The 27,952-nt window shown below is 33.8% G+C and overlaps 1 protein-coding gene across 2 annotated transcripts; it reads right to left on the reverse strand.

Annotated features, from left to right (window-relative positions):
* Positions 1 to 367: 367 nt before the first annotated feature.
* Positions 368 to 27,625, reverse strand: LOC106142531 (putative inorganic phosphate cotransporter). 2 transcript variants are annotated; one of them, XM_013344322.2, is made up of 8 exons: positions 27,371 to 27,625; positions 7,821 to 8,014; positions 6,890 to 7,129; positions 6,393 to 6,602; positions 6,077 to 6,241; positions 4,737 to 4,953; positions 3,454 to 3,692; positions 368 to 832 (listed from the first exon to the last, which is right to left on the reverse strand). In XM_013344322.2, exons 1-8 carry the CDS (start codon positions 27,495 to 27,497, stop codon positions 629 to 631), a joined length of 1,596 nt encoding a protein of 531 aa, XP_013199776.2. In that variant the 5' UTR covers positions 27,498 to 27,625; the 3' UTR covers positions 368 to 628. The 2 variants fall into 2 exon arrangements, with proteins under 2 accessions (XP_013199776.2, XP_013199777.2); XM_013344323.2 differs by lacking the exon at positions 27,371 to 27,625 and adding an exon at positions 17,794 to 17,990.
* Positions 27,626 to 27,952: the final 327 nt, after the last annotated feature.

A 27,952-nucleotide genomic window follows, 5' to 3' on the forward strand; every position in this document is an offset into this window, starting at 1 on the left:
ATGAAAATGTCATTAATCTACTTAAATTAAATGTGTTTAAGGAACACTTGTACAACAGTTGATATAAAATAATTTTGATATCCAATCAATATTAATTCGAGCTCTAATTACCTACATGAAATAAATTAATGAAATGCCGATTATTACTTAACAAAATCACTGGCTAAGGATCCAATGATCACTTAATTAAATACTTTCATTTTCAGCTAAATACTTAACTAATTATAAATGGCTTGCATTTCATATATTTTACTTTGAAAAATTTTGAAGCTACCTTCTGTATAAACAGAACTTACCACTTAAAAGTGGACAATCTGTTATACCTACCGATGGAAAGGATATATGACATGTTTTTTTTAAAGATTAAAAATTTCAGATTTGTACAAGCCAGTTAAATTACCTGAACACACAGTCTTTGCAACTTGCTGTAAAATTTTCAGCCCCTTTCTGTTTTTTTCTATTTTATCTCTGTTACTGCTAATACATCAATAAAATATGTTTTTTTTTTCGTACAGAAAGTTAAGCTACACTTAACTTCGGCACCACTAATAATCTCATTACTTCACTCTTATTTGTGGCAAACTAAGACCTCCATATAAAAAATACCAAGTAATCTACTTCCGTGAAACTACAACTTTATTTCAGCATTGACGGAATGGTTCAATCCTGATTGGTTGGTGCCTGATTCAGCCTCTTGCTGCTTCGTGGGATCCTGTGCGCTGTGGTTCCACCATTGCTCCTCTCCGGAGGCCCACGCCACAAACACCAAGTTGGTAACAATGAACACTGCCAACGCTATCCAGAACACAAGACGCCATTGTACTAGTGTGCTCTGTAAAAGAGAGTTGAAATAATATAATATTACCGTTGCAGCAATGTCATAAGGGTCCCTAAATCATTCGAAGTTGTGTGCAGTACAAGAAATAAATGTGTCAATATGTAGTGTGAAAATATATATAATTTTAATCCGTTTTAGTTTTATGGCCCCTAGATCAACCGAAACAGAGGGTATGTAGTCTGCATGAAATAAATTTATCATAAGTGTGTCGAAAGTCTAAGTGGAAAAGCCCTTCGGTAGTCCATAGTTATGAAACATATATAAGTACTAGAGGCCGCCCGCGACTTAGTCCGCATGGAAACCCTATCAATCCCGCGGGAACTCTGGGATAAAAAATAGCCTATGTGTTATTCTGGGTCTTCAGCTACCTACATACCAAATTTCATGGTAATCGGTTCAGTAGTTTTTGCGTGAAAGAGTAACAAACATCCATACAAACTTTCGCCTTTATAATAGTAGTAGGATTTTATTAGTTGATATTCAGGCTGGTATTATGAATTCTAACTAGAGTTTGATAGTAGGTATGTAGTGGCCGCCAGTATTCACTTTTTTTTTTTGGTAATATCCTGATGATGGAACAAAAGTTTCAGAACCCATATTTCTCTTACATAACTTATCGAATTTCTTATGCATTTAACAGTGGTTTGCGTTACATTACATCATTCGAAAATAATTTGAGGTCAACCATTTGCTCTTTGCAATGCGCTTATAGACAATGAAAACCGGAAGTAGGTCCTACTTACCTATTTGTTTGACAGTAACATGCCAGTGTATGTAAATATAAACTCTAGAATCTAGATTACTCATAGTATCTGCGTTTTGACAGAATGACGTGTTATTAGAAGCCAAGGGTCGCCTTATTCATACAACTTTGTTTCGCTTTCGCTTGCATATTACAACAAACAAGAAAATATATTAGTCTTCTGAAAACATACAGGAAATTTGGGTATTTGGTCACATCAGATCATTAACATTACACTTATTTCTGTTTTACAATGTCTTTTTTGTTTTAATAAATATCTTTTGTTAATTAAGAAGATTTTTTATTTACTTGTCTTTTTTAAGTAGTAAAAATACCTATTATAAGTTTTTATATAGACGCATTCTGCGTCGTATAATTTAGCAACAACGGCATAGATTTCACGAATTAAGAAAGTCGCTATGCAGCTTAGCTGTTATTGACCCTACCGCTATTGTAAGGTAACTGAACTGCACTTGAAATTAGCTATGCACTAGTTAAACTGTGTCCAATTTGACTTCGCAACGCGCATGACGAGACTAGATAACTGCAAATATTAAGGTTGTTGTACACATCAGGCCTGGAGCTAGCCTAGCGTTATCGATCAATTATTATTAAGTTTTTAGGAGAAAAAAACAAACGCATTTTGGGTTTCTTTCCAGATGGGCAAAAGTGCAAAAGTCACACCGGGAAGAAGATTTAGGTATTAAAAAAAACATTGTCTGTTTGCTCTTTGCTATATTTCTTTTGTCTTAATCTGCTCCCTATTGCATCTCCGTTGTTATAACTACTTCGGGCCCGTAGTGCACGTAGTTATAATTTTTCTCTCTATTTGCCATTGCCCTGACTTTGCCCTACCGCTTGCTATTTACCAAATGACAGAAGTTATCAATATAAGTACGATATTTAATTTACTAGCCTAGTGTAACCTTGAAATTAGCCACTATCTGCAGCAGACTATACGTTACATCACAACACCTGATATGCTGCGAATGATGACAGCCTACAAATAGGAAAGATTGAGAAATTATAAGGGTTCTTATGTGTGTTAAGGACAGCATACTTCATAGATACCTAGAAATAAGCTAATTTGCAAAAGTAATAAGGACAATAGACACTTATAATAACTTTAGTTCTTGTAAAATAAACCAACTAGTTTCTGTTAGCGAGATACTTTGTTACGTAATGAAATACTTTTAAATATGACGGTGTAAACGAACCGTAAAAACACGCAGGTAGATATTTACTGATATTATTGAAAATAACTCTTCAAACAATATGTGTAGGTACCTTACAAATACCGGATTGACATAAAATTTTATATTTTACATTTATTTATTATTTATATATAACGCGTTACATTTTTCTCTTTGCCCAGCTGTGAGTGTAACAATAAACGTAAGTCAGTCTATACCAGTTAATTTACATATGGATAGGTATCATCGTTTATTTGGCATTTGGCCCATTTGCGTTCTCCCTGATTACAAGATCAAAACCATAATAAGAAATTTAGGAATTACTAAGTTAGCTGAATTATAAAAGATGTTAAAAATGTAGAAACCTTTTTAACTTGTGGAATGACCGTATTATCTGCCCGCCCAGCCACTGAAGCCTGGACTTAAACCCACCAAAACCACGCGATGCCGCAATGCCATTCGCAATTGTGCCTAAGTCAGGGTACCAATTTCGCTTCACACTCCCTGCGACCCGTGGACCCACTGATATTATGCACAACTAGGTGTGTCAGATGAGTGCCCCAAACAAAAATACGATTCATAAAATTCTACCTCTTATGATACTACCTCTTTCAATTTTCCTAAAGAATGATTATTCCCAATCTTTATTCTAAAGACTCTTTGAATCAAAATCTACTTACATCAGGCGTGAGCAGTCCAACCAGGTACGGTGCAATGATTCCAGTTATGGCTCCAATACCATTCACGATTGCCATGATGGTGCCAGCGTAGTTCCCACTCAGGTCCAGGGCATTGACCTTCATGCCCGGATAGAAGGCGCCCATGAGACCCATGGATGCCGTGAACAGGAGGACCACAGCTTCTGTGTTGCAGCCGGAGTATGAAGCCAGGATCATGCATATTCCGGGACCGACAGAGGCTGTAAAAATCAATCAATATTAATATTCCGCTTAGAATATATTATGACGTCTTTATCCCTGACGGGGTTGATAGAGTTGAGGTTCAATGGATATTCAGATAGTGGTAAGTTGCTAACCCAGTAAAAGAAGAATCCCAATCTTAATTTTACTAAGTACTACCTTTAATTATTTAAAACGAAGTAGTTACTCTTCTAGGGAAAAAAATATTTTTGGAATGTGAAACCCAGGTAAATGTTTTCTCAAAATTCATATTTTATTAATGTTACAAACATTGGTTTTATTGCCAACCAATGCCTCAATATTTAAGTAGTTCTTTTGTTAATATCTTCATTCTTAAATAAAAGAACGAACAATGTTTTGCATAAAGTGTCGATGACGTCGTACACATAGGCATAGGCATACATTCACTGTATCAAAAGATATAATCAAAGTGCATTAACGGTTCGTTAATTTTGAACCTTGATATGCATTGGAGCGAGTCGATAACGGACATACAATCATCATGAAAAGATCGAGACACTGAAATTTCTTTTCAGGTCAACTTTTTCTCTGTTAATAGTTTAAACAAAATACACTTGTAATCACAGCTTTATCTCTTACGGGGAAGATAGAGCCAACCGCCTTGGAAATACTGGAAGGCCACGTAAGCATACTACTCGTATAATCTATCACGGTGTATGTATTTTATAGTATGAAAACACTTAAGAACATCTGAAACCCAATCTACTTTTATTTCCGTGTCTAAAATAAAATAAAACACGTGAGAATAAAATACGTTCCCTTCCTCATTTCACTACCACAGAACAGAAATACAATCATTTATTTAGTGTCTATACTATAATTATTATTAGGTATGATACCGTAATAGTTTTTCACTTAGACCTACCTAGTTAGTTTTGTACGTTCCTTCCGGACTGTGGTCGTGACACCTTTGTGTAGGTAGGTAAGTGGTAGCTACAGTAGTAGTGTTGTATTTATTGAAAGTATTATCTGGGTATCTTCTTGTCAACTTCTCAAATATACTTTCTAAAAATAAAACTTACCAATAGTAGTAAACGTTTTCCTAGCATTAGTGACGGTGAGCCAGTTCTTCTTAACGATCTTGTCGCACATCCAGCCGAAGATAATCGAGCTGATCCACATGACGGCGTAGGGTAGCGCCGCCAGCGTGCCAGTGCGGTGAATGTCGAACTTTAGGACTCCCGTCATGTATTTAGGAAGATCCGTCACCATGGTAAAGTAGCCGTAGTCGTGGCCGATCTGTTTATAAATTTACATACATACATTCATATGGTCACATCTATATCCCTTGCGGGGTAGACAGAGCCAACAGCCTTGAAAATACTAAATGGCCACGTTTAGCTATTTGGCTTAATGATAGAGTTGAGATTCAAATAGCGACAGGTTGCTAGCCCATCGCCTAAAAAAGAATCCCAAGTTTGTAAGCCTATCCCTTAGTCGCCGTTTACGACATCCATGGGAAAGAGATGAAGTGGTCCTATTCTTTTTTGTATTGGTGCCGGGAACCACACGGCACAGACAACGTTTATAAATTTCAATATCAGAATCATCTATGATCCAATAAGTGTTAAGAGCGAATGCGAAATCAGATGGGAGGTAGCTTCGTGTAAAAACATGACTTCGCAAACTTTTCCACCCGTTGATCGAAGTCACATGCGTGCCTTTTCAGAGGGACAAGGAAAATGTGACCAGGAGAAACTAAGTCAGCCAATAATATTATCAATGCGTATAATGGGTACCTATATTAGCGAGTGTCGCAGTTGTCGTAAATGTTTTGCAGTGAACTGAAAACAATTTGATTTATTTATAACATGACGAGTGCGATAACAATCCTATTGAAGATGATGGCGTGTCTGATTTGCGTGCGTCACGTATCAACAAAACATAATATCATTGATAATATTAGCACGTTAACCGCGCCCATCCTACAGGGTCAACTTACATTGACTTCATAAATGAGCATCATTATAATACCTACGTTGCGAATATATTTTCGTAAGTGACAAGCCCCCATTCGAATGATTGACCATCATAACGCTCTTTAATTTGTCTAAATGCTTCTTAGATAAATATTTTGAAGTTGTTATTAGTTTCATATACGTACGTACTTGTTTGTGCAATGATGTGAAAAGCCTCTAAAATTGGTTTTCCTAATTCTTCTAATTTCCATGAGAAAATTTGTGTAACTTCGTTTGGCCCTTCTTATCTAGTTTCTCTAAAACTAGTTAATTCCTTGTAGGAATCATTATAAAATTTAAATATTTTTGTTAGTTCTGTAAGTCTTGTGATTTTTGATAATGCTAAGCAATTTTAAAACTCTGGACATTTAAAGTATAATTTGCAACGATGCAATGTGACTGACCTGAGCACAGACCAAAGCCCATAGAGGCACAGACATGAAGATGGCCTTCCAAGGAATAGAAGACGGCTGGCTGTTGTTGTGGCGGCCTAAAGCTTCTTCCAAATATTTCTTCTCCTTGTCAGATATGTAAGGATGGGACTCCGGATCGTTGTAGCATAGGATTGCCTACAATGAGATTCACATAGATGAGAATCCAAAAATAAAGTAAATTATGAATTCGAAGACCATTACTATATTTTGAGATAACATTTTTGAAGACATATGTAGGAGAAATAAGTAATATTCAAATGAAAATAAAATAACCAAGTAATCTTACCCACAAAATGAACCACAAGATCCCGATGGCGCCAAAAAGATAGAACACCGACTCCCACTCTCCAGTTTCCTTCATCACCAGCCCCGACAAATACGTCCCAGCTATGTTTCCGATCTGTGCCCCCCCAAACACGAGAGAGCCCATTCGTCCCCTCTCTGAAACGGGTGCCCATCGGGCCAACATCGCGTTTAGAGCTGGAAACGTCGTGCCCTGAAAGAGACGGCATTATTCAAAAGGTGTTACTTGGGGTCATGGTTCCCCGGTTGAACTATCTTGTGATCATGTCACGCAGCATGTTTACATTCTAATTAGAATAAAACAAGAAAGTAATAACAAAAAAGTAAATTTCCGAATCAGTGTTACTTAATATACCTACAGGATAATTATTCTATTCCAACACTGTAATTTCATTGTATAGATTCTCTAGTTACACCAGTTTATGCAAGAAGTCAAAGACAAGACTTTAGCTCAAGGGTCATATCATTTTAAAAGCTTACCTCTCCCAAACCTTCCAACACCCTCAAAATGATGAGTCCAGTGGCGCCACCAACGCTTACAGTCCACGGCGTGAGGAGAGTGAAAACCGCCGTACTAAGGACTCCGAAGCCAAGAGAGTACTTCCCCCCAAACCGCTCGGCTAGCATGCCGCCCGGTAAATGCGTAACTATGTACCCGTAGTAGAAGGCGCTAAGAATTATGCCCTGAGTTTCTTCGTCCCAGTCGAAGCCACTTATTTCCTAAAAGAAGATATAAGAATATTTTTTATGGAAGAATGATTTGGTAGCGCAATAAAATACCCTCATATTAATGGAACAAAAAATATTCTCTGACAAATTGAAAATTCAAACTCGTAACATTCCCTCTTGTTGGTGAAGTGCACATCAACCAAGAAAATTTTAGATCTTAAGAAGAAAATTACTAGTTTTGGCTCAAATAAATAGAATGATCAAACTTCTATTTATAGAAATTTTAACTTGATCACATCTTTGAAAAATGGCAATCAGCCTAGTGCTAAAGAGTTGATAATTTATGGCCGGTTATTGTTCAAATTAATAAAGCGAGCCTAAGTGCATAAGCATTGACATTATAAGCGGAACAGTCCTGTGAAGATCATTATCTTGATTAATCTTTGGCGCTTAATTGTCAACTTGTTATAGTCGTTGAACAGTTGAATAGATGACTTCATCTAGATGTTATTTTGTTATGAGACACAAACTGTTTTAGTTAAAGTGCATTGTAGGACATGGTCTGCTCTTGAAAATCTGTTAAGCACATTTACACACACGTGGATTTTGCCATTTGAGCCTGAAAGTATTTTTTGGGCTACGGACGGTTCGTCGACATCATTTTTTGTCATTTTGGGCGACAAGACAGGCCGTCAAACCATTTGCGTGATGGCTAGGTTGAGTTATAATGGTACAAACTTACCGTAGCATCCGACACAGCCTCCTGTAATTCAGCGCCGTCTGCCGGGCACGCCCCGTCGTCCGCGCCGCCAGCGGTCGTCCGCCGTCTAACCATTTGCGTGATAGCTATGTTGAGGCACACACGCATCGTGTAAGCGTTCGCCACGGCCAAGAAGCCCATTATTGCCATCACCCATCGTTGTGGAATGAAGAATACTGAAAATTTGTATTCGAAATAAGTACCTACTTTTTAATCACATAAGTTAGCTAGGGCTAAGTATAATGAACTTCAGGTCAAGTCCCTGAAGCATAATAGCGGAGGTTGCAACTGAGAACGCCGAAAAATAACTAAAAGTAAGAATTTATATGCATGCAGAAAAGTAGAAACAATAGTAATTATTTCTACTTTTCTGCATTAATTAAAACGCCAATATTATGATGGCTTTGTCTATTTTGTCTAAATTTTATTTGCTTAAAAGGTATGCAAGGTTTTATTTATCATGTCTGGTCAGTTTAAGGGTTCCGGGTCAAGTTTTGCAATTGACGTTTGAACCAGTTATCATCAAAAAATCATTTCGAAATTCGCAAACGCGTTCGTTTGGTTTAACGATATCATTTTAAATCCAATAGGTGGTTGGTCAATTTGTAACCAATACGATTACCCCTCAACAAAATACCTTATTAAATATTTTTGCATCTAAATTGATATGAAATAATTATCAAATCAGAAGAATTTCTGAAAAAGGGAAAAAATTTGAAAGAGTATAAATAAACCTTTCGCTACTTTTGAAGTCTTTTCACAATATTTAGTCGTCTTTATACTATTAGATAGTCTACAAGAAATCCCTATTTAAAGTTATCTTCGTTAGAAGAAATTTATACATAGGTACGTGTGAAATTAAACCTGCTATAATTACGGTTTCTCAATTAACAAGTTAATCACTAGAAAGTTTTCAACCAACTTAATTTAAAACAACGTAATTGAGTTATGAGCTAAATAATCATTTATTTTACCTGTTTACAAAAATAAGCGTGGTGTAAAATTATAGAAAGACAAACACACACAATAGGTAAAATTCTCAATGTACTAAATTATGTGCCGTGTGGTTCCTGGCACCAATACAAAAAAGAATAGGACCACTCCATCTCTTTCCCATGGATGTCGTAAAAGGTGACTAAGGGGTAGGCTTATAAACTTGGGATTCTTCTTTTAGGCGATGGGCTAGCAACCTGTCACTATTTGAATCTCAATCCTATCTGTACGTGAAAATGGCTGAACGTGGCCTATCAGTCTTTACAAGACTGTAGGCTCTGTCTACCCCGCAAGGGATGTAGACGTGATTATATGTATGTATGTATGTATGTTCTAAATTATGAATAAGTAACCTATGTCATGTTATCAAGATAACTCATACAATCTTTTTTAGTTAATACCTACAAATTTACCGAGCAGTTTTTGCGAAAGGTGCGTGATATAAAGTATAGAGACTGTCAAAAATGTTAAAACAATCTATATTTTGTTCTGTTTAATATCTCTTTCCCTTGTAAGTAGGTACATATCTACGACCTAGATCAATTACAATACAGATAGATAAATAATACCTTAGGTAGGTAATTGATATGTGTTTAATTGATCAAGAAATGCAATTACATTCATAAACATAGGTTCGTCATAATTATTCATAGCAAGTAGTAGATACTATAGCCACAATGTTTTACGTTCACGTGTACGTCACTCATTTTAATATCAACAAATGTCACAATAACACTTGCCACAATCAAATGATCAAAATGAAAGACTGCTGGCATGATAATTTGCAGTAATTGCATCCACTGCCTCCAATGCATGGCAATGCATGAGACATGACTAAGCGCATAGTGTGTGAACCTATTGAATTCGTAGGCTTGTACACTACTGGGCATCGGCCCATGAAAAGTTCTAGCAATACTGACTGGTAAAAACTGACTTAGAGTAAGTACTTTTATTGTTAGTATTGGCTATAGGTTGATTTCTATTTGTTTCTCTTGCTTGTTATTTAAAGTCGGTTGCATAATTTATTTATTTTATAATCCGTGGATCAAGCTGGTACATATTGTCGTTTGGACACTAATCATTGATTTAAATAATAGCTAGTTAAACTTACACATAAAAAGATTAACATTCAAATTCCTGTATTAGGTACCCATAATTTAGCTCCTATAGTATTAAAAACTTAAAAATTTCCTTTGCTCGAGACTAGGCTAGGTATCGTGAATGCAAATTAGGTCGCCCAAAACATAGGTATGTAAAAACTCTAGTATTTATGAAGTGTAATAAAATATCGAAAACAAAGGCCTATTTCTTCGGCCTGCATTCACCATCGATTTACCTAAACGATTTTATTATTTCCGTTTGAACGTTTTGTGACGATGTTTGTTGAATACAAACTTTGGGCCGCCCGTTAGAATTCTATTTTTGTAAGACTACTTATTCAATTTTAAATTTTACTCGCATGAAAAGATTAAATCGATCGATAACGAACTCAGTAGGATTGTAGTAAGTCGAAAAAGACGTCTCTTCCTACCTGAAAAAAGATAAAAGATTTGACCAAAATCTGGCTCTAGAGAATGAGGAGAATGAATGATAAAATGTCATGATATAATTTCTGAGAATTTTGGATTTAACAAGCGGCATTCTTACGGATAAATCCCCGCGCAAAGCTAAGTACTAATAAAGAGTGCATTAAGACATATCGTTTAAAAAAATGAAGAACTTCCACAATTTAGTTTCCTAAAAGGCTGAGAAATGTGGTCGAGGCCTTGTCATGGTTTTTACAAGTTTTTACTGCATAGATTTCTACTAAACGAGGCGATACGGCATTCCTGGCTCGTACGATTGCTGCCTCGTGGTGATTGGCAGGCCAACCAGTCGCATGCGCTAGACATGTTGGCGGGCTGTGGTAAGTGATGGACGCAGGAATTCGTAATAAGCATCATGATATACCTAAACTTAGATAATCATTCGAAATTACTTAAGTATTACATATTGTTCACAGTTTCTCTTTTTTTATTTATTAGAAATGTAATTTTTATGCCTGAAAGTTAATTTTGGAATTTAATAGTACCTATAGCCAAGTTACAAATTTATACTAGACCATGTCAATGTCATTCCAACGATTTAAAATTATTAGGTACTTTTAATTAAGTACTTTGAATAACCACGTTGTCAACTCTGTGTCCGTTTTAAATTTTACTTGAAAATATGAAACAACAATTGTCAAAGAATATAGGTAGTAGGTACGGATGTAGAACATTGTTCAAGAAAACTACCAAATGATGACAATCAATAGACAATGCGCGTTGGGCCGCAATTAGAACAACGTGTATGTCCGACCTACTCGGTTTCAGAAACGTGAGGACACACGAGACTCGATATATCGAATCTAGATAGCGGCCGCAAATCGGCCTTTGTTGCTTGAAGCAGATAAATATGGTGGCCTCAAGGGCAGCACTTAAATTAGGCATATTTAGGTAGTATCTTTCGCTACTCTTTATGAGTACTATCAGATATTACTGTACTGTGTTGTCAGCATCATTATCTTTCTTTTATACTTCGCCCAGCGTTCTTGATCATATAAGGCGGTCACAACTTTCATGATGTCATGGAATTTATCATTCCTTTGGATGTTTCGTTCGTTTTATACTCGTATTTTGCCAAAAGAAAATTTGGAGTAGCCCTTTTGCTTCTGTTCTTCGGCTCTACGTGGATACAATAGATTCGTAGTATTTGGACGAATGACGTCTCCATTTATTAACTCGTAAGTACTGCTTGTATGCTTGCTAAATGCTAAGTATGCTTAAGAATTTAGTAATAAAGAAACGTGACATTTTAACCTAAGTGAATTATGTTGCTTTTTGCTAGTTGCACTTTAAAGACGAGCTTGCTTCTCCGTTAGTTTACATCTGTGTTTTTCTTTTCTGTTTTTCTTTTTCTTATGGTGTAATAAAAAGTCTATCTATCTATCTTGCTTGCGTTTGTCTAGGCTTGCTATCAGGAATCGAACATGCAGTCTAATTGCCGGCTGGAGAGTCGTCCAGCCGGTCCCTTTCACCTCAGAAATGTTATAAATCCACTTCGTCTGAACATCTAGCTTACTTAGATATCAAACAAACACATATTTACGGGGTAAACAGAGCCAGCAGACCCGAAAAGACAAAAGTTACGCTCAGCTGAAAGGTTACTGTACTTAGATAAAAAAAAAACAAATTCAATAAACAAAGTACGTCCACGAATAATCGCACAACGTTTATTGATTTTTAAACATTTATTACCGATTTCAAACTTACAGGTATACACAACATAAAATCTAAGTCTGTTGGAACAACAACATCTTTGAAATTAATTTAACTGACCATTTTAGCTCTATTTTTTGTGCAAAACTCCTGCTCATCAATTTAATGCTTGAAGAAAAATAAAGTGAACTGTGGATTAAAACAAACTATTTTCGTAAGAAGCAATGCTTAATTAGATGTTTAATTATGTTTTACACTTTAAAACGCGCCAATTTCGATGTAAGTTCGACCGTTTCTAATTGTTTCATTTCACACTCAAAATTGCCAGTGTTTTTGCTTGGTAAAAATCTATGGACATGCTTCAATGACATTTAATGGTTGTACTTAATGCGATAGATTACTGTAAACTCATAAACAAAATGTCAATTTTTGTGTAAGGCGATGGGCTAGCCTTTTACTATTTGAATCTCAATTCTATCATTAAGCTTAACAGCTGAACGTGGCCTGTCAGTCTTTTCAAGACTGTTGTGGCTCTGTCTACACCACAAAGGATATAGACGTGATTATAATATGAATGTATACTGTATACAAGTATTAACACAGCATAAAGCCTAATAAATAGACCGACAAAGGCCGTCGTATTATAGAATTTGTAATAATGTAAATAAAATAACAATAATATGAATTTGTGAGCGTTTCCTACTTATTTGCTATTATTATTGTAATACTGGAGTATTTGAAGATGAATGGAAGTATTCCTATACTTGTTTCAAGTATCTCTCATTGTTGTAACAAGTAGGTACAAGGTATCATGCGTGACACGGTATTAAATACCTACATAATCTTTAAGGCCTTATCCTTGTTAGAAACGTTCCTATGCAAATAAATAATAGTTTAAAAAAAACTAAAAAACTACGCTTTTATTGCTAATCAAACTAAAAAATAGAAAATAAAAATTAATGACAAAGGAATTCAGTAGTAGCAAGTCGAACAATCAGTTATAGTCAGTTGTAGTAGTAATTACCTCGGATTAAAATTATAACAAAATTAAATTTATAAACAAAACAATTTAAATCAGAGTAAAAAGCGTGGGGTGCCTGATGTAGTAAATATTAAAATCATTCTATTAGCATATATTTATGACAAGAGAGTTATGAAAATGAAGTAAAATGCACCCCACGCTTTTTACTCTGATTTAAATTGTTTTGTTTATAAATTTAATTTTATTATAATTTTAATCCGAGGTAATTACTACTACAACTGACTATAACTGATCAAGTTGATCAGACGTTTAGAAATCAGTGAAAATTAAGCTCAAAGATTCCGTTACATACATACATACATACATACATACATACATACAACCCAAGCTAATAAAAGCGTAGTAAAAACTATGTCTTACTATGACTCATAATTTAAAAAAAAAATGTTCAGTAATTTATACAAAACTTTGTGTTTTATGTCATGATGGAATAAAAATTCTGCTATTTCGACCATATTTTTCGATACATTTAATTCCTCCAGTAATCGATCAAACTAAACATCACGACTATTCGTTCTGTCTACGCCATAAGGAATAAATACTTCATTCAAATTTTTATAATCTTTTGTAAGCATTGTAATTTGTGATTATTTTATTTGAATTATTTCAAAAAACCGTTTGTGTTTCGCTTGGTATTTAACGGCAATTAAACTAATCCGAGATCAATCGGCTTATATCGTCAATGTTCTAGTTAAATCACGTGGCACGCCATCCTTGCGGTTTCAACGTGCGGAAAAAAAAACTTCGTGGGATTAGAATAGAATAGGCATTTGTTTTTCAATATGATGTTGTGTAACAAGCGTTTAGTCTATAATGAAAAATGAAATAACATAAACTTCTTTGTTACAATTGCTTTATTTATTTTTTTATCATAAATCGATTAAAGTAATTTAAAATCGATTAAATAGGTACCTTAATAAACAAAATCATTTCATATTTCAATGTTATTATTATTTTTATCTTTTTTTATTCAGAACATTAGGTTATATATATATTATGTAGTTTACGATGGACTAATTTAATATATGCATGCAGATCAAATCTCAATTAAGTATCTGATATGTTGTTACGACCTGATTTGATTCCTACAAAATACAAGAACGTAAAAAGGTGACTGATCTGCAACTCCTTATAGATATTTCATAGGAATACTTACTTATATTTTGGTGTTCCGACATCGAGATAGCCAATTCAATGGGTACGTTATTTTTATTATTATTTATTTGTATGTGTATTTATTTTATTCAACACATGATATTTTTTAAAGCTTTGCTCCAGTGGATACATACGTACATATAATCACGTCTATATCCCTTGCGGGGTAGACAGAGCCAACAAGCCAGTCTTGAAAAGAGTGATATGTTACAACCACGTGGATAACATAATTATTTTTTAGCAAGAAAATGCATATCTGTGTTACGTTAAATTGTGACCAGATTTTTTAAATAGCTATAATTATATCAAAAGATTCCTAGTGGAAATTTATGATTCCATTAAGAATCTTGTGATAGATAGGTACCTATGTCGAAGAATGAATCGTATTAGTCTAATCTATTTAAGCATCAAGTTAGTTATATTGCATTAAAATTTTGATGAAAAATATTTTAAAAGACTTTATCCCTTGCGGGGTAGACAGAGCCATTCAGTCTTGAAAAGACTGAAAGGCCAAGATCAGCTGATGTAATTGAGATTCAAATAGTATATAAACCAATCCCTTTCCCTTAGTCGCCTTTTACGACATTCATAGAAAACATATGGAGTGGTTCTGTTCTGAAGTGCCGGGAACCAAACGGCCCAATAAATACTACAATATACGAGTATATAACTACTAATTAAATCTCCCATATCGTAGGTACATATCGTAAAAACCAAAAATAAAATTCTTTGTCTGTTAAACTGTTGCCTAATATACCTTATTACTTAGAACTGAGTTTTGTATTGTATCTTTATTAATACTACAATGGTCTATGGCATCGATACATATTTAGATAATTCGCCCTTCAATAGAATCCTTCAGCCAAATATGCATTGTTTATTACCCTTACATAATAGTTCTTAGTTACATTAGCTCCTTGTTTTACTCCTAATTAATTAAGACCTTCTGAAAGGCCGTAGATAGGCGATTTATTATCTTCAGATCAGGGAAGTCATTGAAATCATTGTTAGGTGTAGCATGAAAAACACTATAAGGATAAGTAGGAATTATTCTACTTCCTAGAATCATTAATTTTTAAAAACTAAAGTGAAAACTTAGGAACCTTTTAACAAATCCAAGGGTCATGGCATAAAATAATGTAAGAAAAACAAACATTTGTAAAAAAAATTGATACCTATATAGGGATTGCACTCCATGAGCTAATACAAATTATTTTACATAGTAGATACCTATTAATTAGATATTTCATTTAAAATTATTTTATAAGTATAATAAATTTCAATAATGCCGTGTGGTTCCCGGCACCAATACAAAAAAGAATTGGACCACTCCATCTCTTTCCCATGGATGTCGTAAAAGGCGACTAAGGGATAGGCTTACAAACTTGGGATTCTTTTTTAGGCGATGGGCTGGCAACCTGTCACTGTTTGAATCTCAATTCTATCATTAAGCCGAATAGCTGAGCGTGGCCATTCAGTCCTTTCAAGACTGTTGGCTCTGTCTACCCCGCAAGGGATATAGACGTGAACATATGTATGTATGTATGTCATTTCAATAATGTTTTGGTTTTAATCTATATTCAAGGCAAGCACAAATCAATTTTCTACTGTACCTAAATGTTATATTGGCATAAATATTTTTAATTTTGATTAGTCAAAAGTCTCGTGGAATAAATATTATACCTAAGATTTTGAAAAACTAATGTCGTTTATTTCATTTCCGTTTTTATGAATTTAAGCGATATTCCACTAAGTACCTACACAAACTTCCCTAATCGACATACAAGTAAAAATGTAATTTCCATACGAATCGTGACTTTGATCTTTTGGTACGTCAAAAGAAAACTGTTCATCATACTGAACATCTTTTGACACGAAGCGATTTTAAAATACCCACCTACCATATAATAATTTCGCCTGTTTCCTAAGGAGTAAGCAGATACTTTGTTTCCGTCAAAATGTGGATTAGCATGTTTTTCAAACTTTTAAAGAAACTATTTTCAAAGCGTCATACGTATGCTTTGCAATGCTTGGTATTGTGACACGAAAACGTAATGAATTCGATTTATTCATTCCACGTGAGCAATACTGATCTGTTGTTGTGGGTCGGCAGCGGAACTAAACGGATGCAAAACCTAACTATTGAGGTATTTTCAATTTATTGACTGCTTAAATGAATACCTGCACTCTATTTATTATTATTGTATTATATAGTTATTGTCCATCGTAACTGCCGTAAGACTAGTGTTAACTCTAAGTTCACGTATTCTTCCGCCCGGAATTAGTCCCGTTTCATCCTTGGCTCTCTCTCTGGAAGTCAGGTTTATACACGCAACCACTCGCGGAACAGACGAACAAACACTCCGCAGTCTTTGCAGGGGAACCTGCCCATATTGGATCATGGTTACACATCGATTTTCCTGAATGTGCAGGTTATTTCGTGATGTTAGCTCAAGGTGACGTGTTACAGTATATTTTCAGAGGTCTCAGTTTGTTACAAAATAATTTAATTTTTCATTCAAAAATCAAAGAAACAACAAGTCCTGTTCGTACCGGCAGGGTTTAGAACTGACTAATATCATCACCATTTCTATATTTCTCCCAAAGTTTCCTTTAGACAACGTATACACTCGTAATAAATAAATAACAGTAAGGTTGTTTAAACCCAGACTTATGGACATTGATAGTTTAATCGCGATTAATCCTTTTTAAGTGTCTAAGCTTGATTTGGAAAAATTTCATTAAAAAAAATTCCATTTCGTAATATAAGTGAAATTACGTTCAATACAAACTAATATGTTCTAAACTTAAATGGAAATATTTAAAAATCACTTTTAATTTGATAGTACCTAATGCAAAGCCGATACTGATAAAAAAGTCAGTCCTAATTTCAATTCAAACTTAAAATTATGAACATTATACATAATATTTTCAGAAATCATATTTTTGTTAAAGTTGAAACAAAAAATTATGAAAATCCTAATAAATTGCTCTTAGATTATATTTTTTTGATTGATCGTAAACACTGAAATTAATGATGAGCTGTAAATTTAGGTATTGTATGCTCTATCTCTTGCACGTGCTGTTCATTTATGTTAAAAGTTATTTTGTTTCTCTATATAGGTATTAGGAATTTTACACTTTTGCTCCGGGAATCGCTACTGTAATTTCTAGAAAATAGACATATTCCAATGTGTTTATCTAATAATGAATTTATATACAACAAGGAAAAAAGAGTAAGCTCTTAAATATAAAAGGAAAAATACAACAAGAATTTAGTCTAAGGAAAAACTTTGTACAAAAGAGCACTACTTTTTTCTAAAGAAATTTCTTCCAGTATGCCAGTAAATATATTTACCTAATAACCGATATTTACTGGTATCTGTCTCATAAAAAAGTCTTAAGTATCGTCAAAAAAGGTATTTTTTTTTATATTAACTGTTTTAGTTTATTTATTTACAAACCAATTATTTTATGTCCTTGATTATTTAATGGTAACTTGTTTTAATTTATTGTAATAACTTACGCTTAGACAAAAGTAACTGCCAACCGCTCAACATGTTTACTATAAATTGACACTACGATATAAAATCCACCAAAGTTCAGTTTTCACGTTCAATTCACTGGTGCAATGTAAACTTCACAATGTCATATTTTCGCGGGCGTAAGTACGTACGAAATGCATTGGCTGCGTCTGCGCAAGCATCTCACGCCTTTACTCGACGTGCGCGCAACACGACAATGACGCGCCCGCGGCGACTAAACCTCTTATATTCAACATCGCCGATCTGTTACACCAATAAGGGTGACATGCACTAAACAAATTCATCAATATTATATTTCCTGTTACTTATGGGTGTAATAAATTAAAATTAAACGCGATTTTAAAACCAGTCCTCGATGAGGTCAAGTTCAGCGCATTTCAAACTACTTTACGTTCGCAATGTATATAGTTATCATCGCTTTTGACACTATTGGTAAAGGTGAAAGTCGTTTGAACAGTTGTAACCGTTGCTCGTTCAAATAAATAAATAGCTCATGGAATATCTTGGAGTACTAATAATAAAAACACGTAAATATCAAATCCTTCGTTCGTTTTTCACCTTGCCCTGAACAATATTTGTATCCAGGACCTTTTGTCTCAGAAACAAGGACTCTTAACCTGCCCCACAGAGGCTGCGAAACTTTTAACCAGTCTATCTTGCAGATTTGTCGTGTAATGCATAATCTACTTTCGATGCAAGTTATAAAGCACGCAAATGAAGTAACAGTTATGTCAACAAGAATGGACGATTATCACACAACGCATGCAAATCCGATAGGAAAGTGACTCGATGACGTAGGTTCTCCCCTGCTATGAACTGTGATTTCATAATCTGTGTATTTGCTAAGCAAGCGTTCATGTATAAACATTGTTAAAGACATGAACATCTTGAACATGTAATAAATGTGGAATAATATATACATTTTTTTTTATTTGGTCAAGTACTAGAAAATAGTTTGTAAATGAATAAGAAGCATAAATATAAAACAAATATTTATTTAATGAATTTTGTCTTTGTCATGAGACATTATTAACCTAAATAATTTTCTCCAAGAATGTGTTCAAAGTTATCAGCACATTACTCACATTCTTAAAAATATAAATAAAGATGTGTGTCCGTATTTTTAGCTTTACAAAGAACATCTATATATAAAAAAGGAAAAAAGGGACTACCCGACAAAATACAACCAAAACCAATGAAAAGATAGCTGTAATTCGGATTATTAAATATTTTCAGTCTACCGTATGTGCCCTAGGGCTCTGCTGCTGATATACAGTATTTTTTGTAAATCAAGGCCAAATTTTGTTGAAATTTATTTTGGTCAATTTGGGTAAAATTAATAACCTTAACCTTCGTATTTCCCACGCAAACGAAGTTGCAGGCAACATCAATTTTACTAATAAAAGCAAAGTCCTGCGAAAATGATAGTAAATACAGTAAAACAAACAACGATAATAGTAGAAAAACAAAAATAGAGTAAAAAAGTACTTCTAGTGCGAGTCGGACTCTCGCACCAAGGGTCCAGAAACATTACATTTTCATCAAAATAATCCCATGTCTCATAATCTACCAAAATCTACCCACAGCTCGATATAAACGACCCAGCATCTTAAGTAGCCTTTCGTAAAAAATAAATGATTAAGTATTTGATTATATTTAAGAAATAATGCGAGGCAAAGTTGATGTGATTTTTTGTTACCAGTGAGAAATTATGTTCAACATAATGCCTAAACTAGCCAAAATCGTTTTACATTGTAATTTAATGAATCCGGCCATTCTTCCTTTTGACGTATGACAATTTTGTCCCATAAAGATACGGTTCGGCTAGCTAAATTAAAGTAATGTTATTTCAGAAAGCATGTGCCCAATATTGACGTTATTTGATCTTAATCATATGTTTGATTGGGTTGACGGATTAATAGTAAACGTGAGGTCGTTGCTTCCTTTGTCTAAAAATATAATGGAGAGCATCATGGGCCTACAAAATATCTTTCAAGATAAAACTAAAAGTAAATATAGGTGTCCGTGATCTGAATTTTCAATATGAGAACGGAAGTGATAACATAACATTATACTAACTCAAAAGTTGCATTGTAGTAGGTTCATTGACTGAGGTCCCTTTAATATTTGACTGTATTTTTTTTCTATTTCAATGCAATTCACCCTCTTCGGACCTTTGGATTGCAATAGTTTCATGACAAGTTTCAAATGTTTCTGAGCCTACTTTTGTATAAATAAAATATTACTGGTTAAGTTGTTTGTATAATTTTTATTGCTTAAAAATATACATATCTTTAAAACAAGTGGACTCAATTCCATAAAATCTAATGGTGTACTGAAAACCATTGGTTCAATACAATAGACAAGCATTAGTGTTTATAGATACATACATATAATCACGTTTATATCCCTGCGGGGTAGACAGAGCCAACAGTCTTGAAAAGACGGATAGGCCACATTCATCTGTTTGGCTTAATGATAGAGATAACTATTGGATTGAAGAGTTCATAGATATCTATTGTAAATTGGGTAGTAAGTGTTGAAGAGTACAAATACCGGATTTAGTGTCTTTTGATATTTCTTACTAAGTAAAGCACCCATTTTATCTACCATGTAACTGACTGATTTTTTTATGACAATTTTTTTTCTAAGTGACTTTCATAAAATCACTTGATTTTATGAATAAGTATTTAAAACTTACAAATAAAACAACGAAGGCTGGAGTTGTATGGACCTTCAATCGTTTTTCTTTTGCACGTGGAAATTCGATAAGCAATAGAAGTAACGTAGCAAGACAGACAATTTAACATTTTCAACACAAAGTTTGTTTTAAAATACACATCATATTGTAATTAATGAACTACCTGACATTAATCCTGTAACCAAACTATTTTAAGCATTATTGCCAATTAATTCACTTCAGTTAATATTCGCAGAGTGGTCTTATTATAACTTGTTTGTGGATTATCAAAACCTGTAATAAACTCTAAAAATTAAATATATTTTACACATTCGTGTGACTATATGTAATTTGACATTAAAATTAATTCTATCTTACACGTTTTAAATAATTAACTTAGGTAAATAAAATAAAATGCAATACCGTGGCATATATCTATTCCGCTTCCCTTAGTCTATGTAAACATCATCGTGAATGAAATCAAGTCTTAGCAGCAAATATTTCCCTACATTTCGGACAAAATTTTGTTAATTAAACTGAATCTACGCAATCTCATTATTAATCAATTAACTTTGCTTTTAGTGACATAAATTACATTTTAATTTAATTACATTCAGTCCTATATACCTATTACATTTAGGTATAGATCTTCAAAAAAATAAAAAAATCGAAACATTTTCAAATGCGTTTTACCACAATGTAGGTTAATGTTAACAGTTCAAGAACACGATTAATACGCAAGCAAGAAAACTCCTAAATCAGTTTTCTAATTGGCTATTCATTGAGCACGTGCTATTGAATAAACATAAACAGTTTAACGTATAGCACATAAGGCTCTCGCGCTTAAAGAGAAATTCCTGTCGCCGCACCTCGCAGGAAACTTCCACTGTCAACTACTGGTTTCTGCTGTGCGAGTACCTTTTTACTAATATGAATATAGTTTTACGCATCAATAAATTAAACTTACGGCGATCTCTATGTAAATATTGTAATAATAAAAATGGCCTTTGTCTGTCGCAGCCTTTACTTTTATATGAAAGTAACTAAAGTTTACTGGTTTTGCACTTTTGTCGAAGAAAAACTACTCGTACATTATTACTATAAATAAGTACTTCTGTGTAAGTAAAACTGATATGGTTTTCAAGATTGTAAATACATACTTACCTATTTTAATTTACTATGGCTTGTAGTGTTCAAGATTTTCCTGTTCACAACAAACGCAATATAACTAAACTGTTTCTTATTTGGAAGCAATCATGACAACTACTTATTGTAAGTGGGGATTTTATATGTTACGGCGTGTTGGAAAGTCCCTCTGCATTCATATATGTCTTATCCTCAAAGGTTCTCACATTTTACCATAATTTAAACGAAAGAGTAGCTACGGAAATATTTTGCTTACTGTTATCAATCATCATTAAAGATAATCACAAAAAAAAAATCATGCATTAGAGAGAAGATAACATTAAAAGAGAACTTATCAAACAGATTTTTAATTTATATTTATTTTTCTCTTGTTCTTCTTCAGCGTATATTCGCCACTTATCTCTATCAAAGGTTATTCTGGCCCAGATTATCCGACATAGTTTTTTATGTCGTCGGACCAGCGGGTAATTTAAACTTAATGTTAGATATTTCATTAATAAGGAATAATGAGCGGAGGGCTTACATAATGACGGCACGCAGCCGAAATTACTGGTCACCTAAGCTGAAATTTGGAAAATATATACCTTGGAGAGTAAAAGATGGCATTACGAAAGGACTTACTTACCAAAGTTTTCCCGGTACAAAATGAAAATTTACTTTATCTTCGCTTATAATTAAAAGTCTAGATAGGATTCATATTGTAGGCGATAGGCGAGCAACCTGTCCCTATTTAAATCTCAATTCCATTATGAAGCCATTCATCTGAATGTGGCTTTTAATTTTTTCAAGGCCGTTTACTCTGTCTACCCCATAAGGGATATAAACGTGATTGTAATTGTATATATATATATATGTATAATTAAAATTATTTAGCATTAATTTAGTTCGAGGTACGTACTTTAATAATTCAATGTGACCAGAATAAGAAAAATTTGGGTCATTTACTATTTATCATAAAAAAGACACACAAAAAATATATGACTTCATAAAAATGTCCGGCAGTGCCAGTTTCTCCTCATTTTAACTTATTACACAAAGGTTTTTTGTTTGGTAAAAAAAGAATAACAAGAAATATTTACCTAATAGGTATAAGACGGAGTTAACAACTCCTATTTAGTACTCATGATTCAATGCGAATTTGAATGTAGCCAGATTCTCTATAAATTTTCAAGATTTGTGGCTTTAGACATCAGGGTCGGCTATGTAACCTTGCTACTGAAAGGAAATCGAAAGACCATTGATTCCAGCGGCTATTGTTGTGAAACGAGACTAGTTTGTTGCAAAATTTGTATAATCACCTGTACACAACGACGACAAAAACCGCTAAATATCGGTCACTGCAATTAATTGATTTACATTTTCTTGAATGTAGAAGAGCAGCATGAATTTCCTTAGTAAGTTCCTATTAAATTAGGTTCATCTGATCTCACTTACAGTCATAGGTAGGATGAAGCTAATTTTATGGCAACTAGTGAATAAGGTACATATATAAATTATAATTAAATTAAACTACTTTCATCTGTACACGATAAAAACAATGGATAATTAAAGTAGTGGCCTTAAACAAACTTGTCCGACTGGACAAAATAGAATGATAGATTTTGGACAGTAAAGAAGCGTGGTGGCGGAGGGTGCAACTGGGAACACGCAAAGATGAAATAGAATCAATCTCTCAGTTTATTAATAACCATTGATGTAATGGTTCATTTATCCTGCCAGCAACACCGTTGGCCGAACACAAAGCAAACTGAATGATCCACAAACAATAGTATTATTTGAGTACTTAGTATACAAATACCGACAAGTCAAGAGGACAAATAAATCACGAGCAGCCATCCGGGTCCGGGAGTTTTTATAATTTTTTTATTATATATTTATTTAATGTAAATAAGGCGATCGATGACGACAAATAACCTATCTGAATCTCAATTTCATTATTGCTCAATGATTCTCTATTTAAATTTTCAAGCCATCAAGTTTTGCCAGAAACAAACCCGACAGAAAATCATTCCCTTCCACAGTCACATTCAGCTGGATGAAGTCATCCAGCTTAATGTGGTCTTTCTGTCTCGTCGCGACTGTTGTCTCTGGCTACCCCATAAAATATAAAGATGTGATATATAATTGTAAATATGATGAGCTGATGGTTAACGATGAAACGGGAACGAAGTTTTAGACTCAGTTGCCACAAGGGAACGATTTTCTGCCAGACTTGGTGTAATCCCCGTAGGAACCGTAGCTCCTTCTTCCACGGTGTCTTCTTGTCGCAGTTTATTTGTATGTATTATGTACCTATATATGGTTTACCTAAGGTTGACTGGAAGATATTGCTTAAGCAATAATTCTTAAGCGAAGTCCGCCTTTGTACCTTACAGCCTGTTTTCTTTAAATTTTTTTTTCTTACAGAAAAGAGTTTACAGAAAAGGAAAAAGATAAAGTTGTAGGTATATTATATGAATTTAGGTATACTCATAAAATACATAAATAACTATCGTTTTCCTACCTTCTTAATTTATTAACACGATTTTCTACGAATCCTAAACGGATAACACATATTTATTTTGTGCTTCGCGGTGAGCACAATAGTTTTATTAGTATATTTGATTTTTTCTCTACACATACATATTTGTGTAAGGTGCTTATAATTTTTCCTCATAGGCTTTTATTTGTACAAACTAAAAAGGATGTTTTTCAATAAGGCACCGCGGCACGTGTTTTTTTAATAAAGCGTTAATGAATACTCGTATATCTTTGTGATCTTTGTAAATCAGTAGTTTAAGGTGGAATTTGAGTCCTCCTCGGGGAAGACATTACCGGGATAAACCTCTAGAGAGATTAGTAAATGTAATTTAAGATATGTATGAACATATGTTACGTCTTTATCGCTTACAGGATAGACAGAGCCAACAGCCATAAGTCTGAAAGACCACGTTCAGCTGTATGGCCTTATGTTGAAATTGAGATTCAAATAGTTATAATGTTAACCATGTGGTTACCGGCACTTAAGAATAGAATCCTTCCATATCATTCTCGTAGATGACGTAAAAGGCAACTAAGGGATAGGCTTATATACTCGGGAACTCTAGACTCCTATAGGGGATGGGCTAGCTACCTGTCACTACCAACTTACCCATAAAATTGTTCAGGACGGCAAACAACTCATTAATTTAATAATATCATTATTTTTGATCCTTTTAACTACGTATGCAATATAAATTTATGTTAATTTTTACTATGTGTATGTGTGATTGGAATAGTTAGATGTGTGATGTCTGCACATAATTACCAACGTCTATAATCAACAGTGATAGGTTTTGCACTTCGCGTGGGTGCGGTTCCAAACAGTCTGCTGTGCACGAGAATCCACTTCCATATAAAGTGAGCTTAGTTCTTATAACAGCAAACCTGTTTGAAACGTAGGCCCGCCTTACGTAGATTAATGATCTGACGGAATGCCAATTAAACTCGATTAAGATAAAGCCGAAAGGAGAGTTACATGTACAGCCGCCTGCAGGGAAATATGACCCCCTAATCATATAAACTATACCCAACCAACAAACCACAGGTTAATTTTCACTCCAAAAAACTTATGTTCAACTGTCCTTTCAAATTACTTAGAAAATTAACATGATGATAATTATTTTACTTGATTAGCTACTTAAAAGAAAAAAGAATGTAAACTGTATTAAAAATCATTAACATTTCAGCAAAAATATCCAGATTACAACGGAAGCAATTTCCACAGCCCGTGCGTACGTAATTTATTCAAATGTAGTTAGTTATTTTTAAGCAAAAGGAATAAATCTGCAACTTATCTATTTTTTATACATAAACAATCAGTATCTTAAACACTGTTATTTCCTTAAACTAAATTTAAATTGATCTTGATGGTATCGACCCTCGGCACGCTACACTAAGATTTATATTACTCTAATTGAAAAAAAAATTGTACTGTAATTTTGCCATTGCCATTCTATAGGGTTCCTAACACTGTAGAATACGACCACTTTATCTTTATATGTAATTGGTTTTCTTTAAAAAAAAAAAAGAATCTGGTAAAATAATAAACACTTCATCCCACTCAAAGTTATGGGTCAAGCTAGAATAAGAATAAGTTTTAGGGTCACAATAATGACCCACTTTCCTGAATCTTACCTAGTCCTTGGTGGTTTTTAAAGTAGTTTGAACAATGAAGATAAATAAACAATCATTCAAATTATGACAAACTTAAGCGAATGTGCGGTTAACAATTTTAATAATTTACAGAACTTACATGAATTATCATGAAAATTCATAGAATCGCATGTAAAAATAAAAAAGAAAAAAATAAGTGTCACAATTAATTCTAACAACTAAATTAAAAGCCAATTTGCAAACTTGACCAAGTGTGCCACAACTAAAAATCAATGGAAAGTTACGACAAGACGCCATTAGAAAACTCCACCTGTAGACGTCAACTACAATTGTACAATTTCTCCGATAACTAATGGTAATTAGTACTTACGCAGTTACGAAAAACACTCCGACTAATTAGTGAACGAATCAATAAACTCCTGCATGCCGGAAGAAAGTGCATTAACATTATGCTTATCTCCAGTTTTATCTTCTTGGTAAGATTTCTCAACTTATGTCTATGAACGATAATATAACAAAACAAGCTTTATATGTTCGTAATACACTTTGTTTTATGAATAATATAAAGTTATGCAGGTACTTTGTTCAGTGATTGAGAATGGCACTTCTTATGCCTTATAAGTCTGTCCTGTAAATTCTTAAAAGTTGCGTGAGAATTGGTCGACTGACACACATGACGACTTACATAATGCTCAATTTCACCTTTTGCTTCGCCATACGTAAAAATTTAAGATGGTCATAAATATCTGTATAAGTTATGATATTTGAAAATATAAATAATATTATTTTGTTCTTATTTTCGACTCTGCTCAAATCATGACACCTGCCAAACTGCCAAACAATCTGCTCAACTGCCAAATATACCTACTGCTGATCGAAAGAATGTAGAAGTAAAACATTTCTTTTTTTAAAAACGGTACAAAGTAACAAAGAAAATGTTTTATAAATTTTTATTATAACAATCAATATCCTAGGATCCTGGCACTTGATTATAATTACTCTTTCAATTTTATTTTCTAATATGTTCTTTCAGAACGGATGAAGGTTTTTACGTCTATATATATAACATTCTCACATTCGCATATTACCATTATACCTAACTGTGCATTGAATCTTTTATTGAATCGATTGCAATCATACGATGAAATTTATATGACGGCACGGACAGTTCTCATTTCACAAAGTGAGTAAACACGGTTATTTTCCACGAGCTTGTGAATATTCAATACTAAATGATATTAAACGGCGTCTTATATACCCTTCGATGTAACTATCCTTTTTTAATGAAAACATGCTTTTTTTACTACAAAGAAGTTCTTAAATTACTACAATCCTCTACCCTCTTCACCGTCGTGTAAACCCCCGGTTGCCTGCTCTGCCTTTGGAAGAATCCGGTCCGTCTTAATCCACATCCCCTCTTTTCTTGAAAACATTTCTATCCAATGTATATCATCGCACGATCCGTTACTTTCAAATTCATGTAAATTATAATGTAACCGTAATACGAGATGAAGGAAAAGATAAAAGAATAGAGATATTATTTTTCTTTTCTGAAATAACGAATGGACTGAAGATAAAAGATACCTATACAGACTCACCTGGTGTGCGCACTTCAGATGATCTTTTTCTCAACAATGGTGTCCACTCTGAAGTCCCTGGATTTTCCTTCCGAAATGACACCGAATCCAACACATTACTTGCTAAAACTTTAGTAAAGACATTCATATTTTCTACACACTGATCTTTACATAAAGCAAAACCATTCAAACATTAAATATTTTCTCCGATTTGTATATCACATACTACCTAAAGTGTATCACATTTGGACTACAACAGTTGACTAAGTGCAACAAAATGATATAACCTTAGTGATTATTAATTGTAATTATTTATGTTTACAGATAACATTATAAGGACGCGTTGACAAGGTATATAAAGTGTGGGATATTCCTATATTTGAGCTAAGAACATCTAAATAAATAATAAAACCATTATAAATTCTGTCTATTTTGCACGGAGGAGACGTCTCTGCAAAAATAAGTATTTATTATATGGTCATGGAGAAGACGTAAATGTTTCATTATTTCATTGAAAAGTATGAAATATTAAACTCATTATTTTAAACAGCTTAGTCTTATAAACATAGCGAAGAATAAACCATCGAACGTTTCCGCTGACAG

Source organism: Amyelois transitella, chromosome 12 (assembly GCF_032362555.1).
Source record: "Amyelois transitella isolate CPQ chromosome 12, ilAmyTran1.1, whole genome shotgun sequence".
NCBI classification, from domain to species: domain Eukaryota; kingdom Metazoa; phylum Arthropoda; class Insecta; order Lepidoptera; family Pyralidae; genus Amyelois; species Amyelois transitella.

What these genes read in the sequence shown, in the direction of transcription:
- LOC106142531 (XM_013344322.2), bottom strand. Translation starts at nt 27,497, where the DNA reads ATGAATGTCTTTACTAAAGTTTTAGCAAGTAATGTGTTGGATTCGGTG. An exon ending in TCTTGTGGTTCATTTTGTGG is followed by an intron (nt 6,242 to 6,392) that starts GTAAGATTACTT and finishes ATCTCATTGTAG; the next exon opens with GCAATCCTATGCTACAACGA. An exon ending in TTGGACTGCTCACGCCTGAT is followed by an intron (nt 833 to 3,453) that starts GTAAGTAGATTT and finishes TCTCTTTTACAG; the next exon opens with AGCACACTAGTACAATGGCG.